General features: G+C 39.0%; 1 protein-coding gene across 1 annotated transcript; it reads right to left on the bottom strand.

Moving 5' to 3' along the window:
- Nucleotides 1–408: 408 nt before the first annotated feature.
- On the bottom strand, nt 409–5,251 carry LOC135702108 (uncharacterized). Its single transcript, XM_065223111.1, has 3 exons — nt 4,892–5,251; nt 4,375–4,602; nt 409–1,410 (listed from the first exon to the last, which is right to left on the bottom strand). Exons 1-3 carry the CDS (start codon nt 5,249–5,251, stop codon nt 409–411), a joined length of 1,590 nt encoding a protein of 529 aa, XP_065079183.1.
- Nucleotides 5,252–5,497: the final 246 nt, after the last annotated feature.

Raw genomic sequence — 5,497 nt, 5'->3', positions numbered from 1 at the left:
TAGTTTTCAAATTGGCACCACCTAGTGAGTCAGTTCCGAACTTGACTGTTCTCTCTCAGGCACCTCAGATCTAAATGGTATTTGAACTGTTGGGATATAGTGCATCTGAACTTTTTTAGGTTGACATCTCAGCGTTGTGCCGCAATTGTTGGTTAGTATTGTAGCTCTATCAGTTTTCGCGAGCTTTACGTACGGGATTCTATATTCATTATTTCAGAATTTATTAACGTATAATATTTTTCAAATAAAATGCAACATTTTTGCATCAAAACTTTAAATTTAACATGAGTGTTCGTTTTGGTTTTCGTGCAGATCAGTTTTCAAACTTCAATAAAAAATTAATCAACAAATAAAAAAAAAGTGAAAGAGAACAGCGTTCATTCATGCTTTCTGGCAACCCTCTCAATTCTAAACTTCTTCATAGTTCTCGGAGATGCTGTCCAATCCTGCATCGTTATAATCATCACGGTCGGCCATATCGGAAGGAATATCAGTCAGTCGTCGCTTTTTGCGGGTATGTGATACTCGCCGCTGTCCACCCTGATTGATATGGCGTTTCATTTCGGTATTCTTATGACGAAGGAAATCACTGAATGCTTTCTCGGTGTCTTCGATTGTATATTCAAAGTCAGCGGCGCGTAGTACACTTCCGATGAAGTTAATCAATCGTGGAAACGTCCGTTTGAAATTCCGGTTTTGTTCCACAGGGGGTTCACCATTTTTGGACCGTGTGTTACCTAACCACGAAAAGGGCATCAATACCGATATGTCGATCATTTTCCTGATCAGATTGCGAAAGAATGAATGTCCTTCGCGTTTCCCATTAAGATTGTACATTACTTCGAAATACTGGTACAATTTTTCGGAAAAAGATTGGATTTCCAGCTTAGATTCAATGGACATCAGATCTTGAACCGTTTTAATTGGAAGAATCGCTTTGAATTCGGAGAAATCTTCAGTACTTCGCTTTTGTTTTGGCTGCTTTTCCTCATGAGTCTTCGATTCTTGCTGCTTCATTTTGAAATACTTTTCAATGTCAGCCATGAAGAAAAGAATTTTGTTTAGGTTCTTTTCAATTCTATCCAATCTTTCAGCCATTTCATCCGATTGTATATCACCCATTTCATCCGATGGAGTTTCATCATCGTAAACGACGGGATAGCTCTCGATGTTTCCGTTCAGATAACTATCATTTGATTCTTCTGTAATGGTCGGAAAGTTTTTGGCATTCGCAGCACTGACAGGAGCTGGATTCACCTGCTGGACGAAGCCAAGATTCTCTTGCTCACCGTTGGTATTGAGGTTTTCAATTTCTTCGTCGAATTCGCTAAGCAGCCGATATGTGCCATTCTGTAGCTGGAGGTACTGCTTTCCATCCCCAGACTGAACAATCAATGGTCGAATCATCATCTGTAAAAAGATAAAATTCATGATCATCGTTTGCTTCATAAAATGCAAATCAGCAAAATAGATAAATACAGGACTCCCCCGAATAGCTCGGTGATTGGTGCCACATACGGCGACAATTATACGATTGTCCCTAATAAATCAAGTTGGAGATAGTTCTGTCTCTGTAATGAGACCTCCCGCCAAAATCCCTACAAAAAATATGCTAAACTTCCGTGCCTCGTCAGTTATTCGTCACTTTCGTTGCAACTCTCCAGGGTGTATCAAATCGATTTTGCCTGTACTTTGATTATTGTTTCACTTATTTATTTGTTTTTTATAGATTTCATGATATTAAATCCAAGATTAAATCAGCTTCGTGCATTGAAACTCTAGATGAACATTTCAAGGGGTCCTATCTGCATTGATCGATTCTCTTCATCGACTTTCTCTTTCGTTAATAACTCATCTGCAAAAACATTTCCTATTGTGTTTGACATTTTGGGTGCTCAATAAGAACCTTCTTTATCAAACTAAGTGGTAATAATAGCACGAAATCAGTTTGCATAGCCGTGGTTATCAAAAGAGAAAGTCGACGAAGAGAATCGATCAAATCAGATAGGACCTTTCGAAATGTTTATCTAGAACTGCCGAGGAAGTCTTTATACGTACTGCTGTGAAAATGAAAACAAACGGATAAAAACGTCATTCAGAAACACTGCCATGTATACAGGGTCCAATGAGATACAAAGAGAGGTGACGCAGATCATGAAATATTTTTGTTAATGCTGTGTTCCTTTTGGTGAATTTTAACTTAAATTTGACAAAATGGATTAATGGTCGGTCATAAATAATAACAAGTTTATATGGAAATTTTCCAGCCTTGGTAAACAAAAACAAAAACCTATACGCAATTAGTTACGTCACTATTTCTTTGTATCGTATAGTGCTTTCACTCCCTTAACAAAATCGATTGCTTCACCTCGGTAATCCAGTTCATTGCACAGGTACCAGCAGATGTGCTTCATGGATAAAGTCCAAGTCGAGTATTGACGGTTCGAAAGTGAGGATCACGCTATTTATAAACAACCCAAATTTGAGTAGAATCTACTAATATCCGTCAAAAGTAGGTTTACCCAAAATTGAGGAAACAAAGTTGGGACTGACAAGATGACGAATATACAACATCGACCTGAATCCGAACGATGTTCCTCATTTGTCATCGTATCAGTTCCAACTTTGTTTACTCAATTTTGGGTAGCCCTACTTTTGACGGATATCAATAGATCCAACTCAAATTTGGTTTGTTTAGAAATAGCGTGTTCTAACTGATCAGTTATATATATATATATATATATATATATATATATGGTGCGGCAGTTGTGGTACTTTAGCAGTGTTAGAGATTACAAAAAATAAAAATTCACGAAGTGACTTGGAGTGACGTCATAAAATCGTAAGAGCATAGGTTGTGGCATATTAAAAATATCATTACACTGAAGTGCGTTATAAAAAAATTGTAAAATATTATAACTGTTTGCGAACCCAATCCCAATGGAGCACATTTGCCGTACCCTGTATACACGACACTGTCTCTATGTTTGTATTTCTGTTTGTTTTCATTTTTACTTCAGTGCGTAGGAGACTTTATCATCAAATTATTTTGCGAAGCTGATTGAATGCCCAGGAAACCTGAATGTAATAAGTGACATGAGAAGAATAAATAATCCCCAGTGTCCCGAACGACATTTTACGGATTGGAAATGTTTGAAATCCTTAAGTGGAAATGGTTAAAGATACCTCGATAACTTTTTCAAAGGGAGGAATCTGGTTTCGTAGACAAAGATTCAAACGTCAACTCCTACGCAAGCTAATACCATCGCCTTGTTGGAGAAAAATCACCCTTTCTGATATTCATATTATGATGTGCATGCCGTGATGAAGCATTTACTTTGAAGGTGTAAAATAAACCACACTCTCGTCGAAACAGCATATTATGGCATTGAAGTGCAGTGAAGATTTGTGTGCTTTTAATAAATTGTTATATATTTAGAAAAATAAAGAAAACAATCCACCTTGGAGGGGCAATGGCTTCGTTCTCACAGCACTAAAGTAAAATCGAGCTGAAGTGTTCGAAATCGCTCTATTGGAATCCGCAACTGATGGAACGAAACTCACAACACCAGCAAATAATCTAAAATCAAGATTTGAGACTTTCATCGGAATTACTTACGGAAAAGCAGAAATAATCGCCATCGTTCAATTGTATATATAGGGGTAAGAGGGGCATAGTGAGCATCCCGTGCACCAGCTTGGACTTCCGGCCGTTCGGAACAAATTGGTTGGTGGTAGAATCAATATCATAATGATATTGAACCGACTGCCAGTTGATTTGTTTCATGCAGCTAGAGATCCAGGGCCAAACTCCGGGATGCTCACTATGCCCCACCTGTTCAGTATGCCCCTCCTCCCCCTACGCATTGTTAATGTCCACATTCAGTTATTGCTATTGCTTAATATGATTATATATACAGGAATTCCCCGATGTACGCGTCGGGTGGTGTCGTCCACCCACCGAAATTTCTAATAATTGTGTAACCAATTAAACTGTTGTTTTTTTGTATGTGATTAGGATCAACCATAAGCTTATCCATAGAGAAAATTAGTTCAATTGGTCGTAAGACTACTGATCAATGGCGTTGGGTGGACGGCACTACCCACTGCGCAAATCAGGGGATTTGTGTATGTCACCTTACAAAATTTAGAAATATTGCGCATTCCACACCAAACTGAACAAAGCGCGTTTTCACTTATTAAAAAATGCGAGTTTCCGTACAATCGTATTGGTGTCTGCGGTGTACTTATTCCTCATGATGTAATTATAAGTACTCCGAAGACACCAAAACGATACCACACTTTTTGTATTGTTGGGGCAGTCCAGTATCAAATGCATTCAGCAATACCAACAGAATTAATATTAAAATTTACCTGATTTAAAGTGGCTTCACCGGCAAAATTCTGTTGAGAAGGACCGGAAATCGTAGAAATCGGTACGTTCCCTGCAGCTGACGGAAGTGGCCGAATATTAGTGCTGTTGTTGGATGTTTCAGGCTGCGACTTGATATGTGCTGGACTTTTCGACAGGGATTTCATGGAGTTCACGCTTGAGAAATTTTGTCCACTACTACTGCTGCTGAAGGTTGTCTCGACATGTGTCTGGAATGTAAATGTTTGTTAATTTTTTAGTAACACGAAGTACGGTCCGGTTCCTAACTTTGTTACTTTCACGCTTCCAGAACTGGAATCGCTCTGCTTGATCCAAAATAATATCTTTGGTCTTTGAAAAGTCACTACTTTCGATCAGGCAGAGTGCTGTAGGCTCTGGAAGCTTGAATCCTGAGGGTGATGAATTTAGAAATCGAACTATCGAACTGTCGATCACATACCCGCCCTCGTATCATTATGATCTATCAAAGCGTAAAAAAACAAGCATTTTTGTTCTAACCTGCAATTGATGCTTAGCAGGAGCTAGCTGGTAAACTTTGGAGTTGAATTTTGGTTTTTTTGTCCCGGGAGTCGCACGAGTCCCACGACTGATCTCCACTGTATCCTCGGAATCCGTTACCGCTTCCAGTATTCTCATGACGTTTTCGGCATCCGCATACGTTGAACCCCGGCCAACTACTTTGCACTTCTGGAGAGACCACGACGCCATATCTGGTTCGGAATTTTCGTCAGCGGATAAAGTCAACAAATTGGACATGGGCCAATAAACCGAATTGTGCTTGACCCAGGTATTCGGTACGATGGTCATCGTTGGCCTGGCGCGTTTATTTTTTCGCGTTTGTACGATCGAAAACGGCATTTTTGCGAGCACTTGATTCTGACTTCTCTACTAGACTACTTCTGATTTTTTGTGAACATATTATTTGTTGCATCCAGACGTCAATATATATCTTGTCACAACAATGTCATCGGAACGTTCCAGAAAAGTCACAGCGATGATATGTTTATAAGACTGCTAAAACATTAAATTTATTGTTGCATGACAGTAGCTCCTGTGTCGTTTGTATACTGTAGTGCAACATGCATTTTCTGGATTGAAATGTAC

Source organism: Ochlerotatus camptorhynchus, unplaced genomic scaffold (assembly GCF_037179485.1).
Source record: "Ochlerotatus camptorhynchus isolate MF236.1 unplaced genomic scaffold, CSIRO-AGI_Acam_v1.1 ptg000016l, whole genome shotgun sequence".
NCBI lineage: Eukaryota > Metazoa > Arthropoda > Insecta > Diptera > Culicidae > Ochlerotatus > Ochlerotatus camptorhynchus.
The sequence above is the reverse complement of the archived record's forward strand: the minus strand, read 5'-3'. Positions and strand labels throughout refer to the sequence as shown.

What these genes read in the sequence shown, in the direction of transcription:
- LOC135702108 (XM_065223111.1), bottom strand. Translation starts at nt 5,251, where the DNA reads ATGCCGTTTTCGATCGTACAAACGCGAAAAAATAAACGCGCCAGGCCA. An exon ending in CTGCTAAGCATCAATTGCAG is followed by an intron (nt 4,603 to 4,891) that starts GTTAGAACAAAA and finishes TTTACATTCCAG; the next exon opens with ACACATGTCGAGACAACCTT. An exon ending in GTGAAGCCACTTTAAATCAG is followed by an intron (nt 1,411 to 4,374) that starts GTAAATTTTAAT and finishes ATCTTTTTACAG; the next exon opens with ATGATGATTCGACCATTGAT.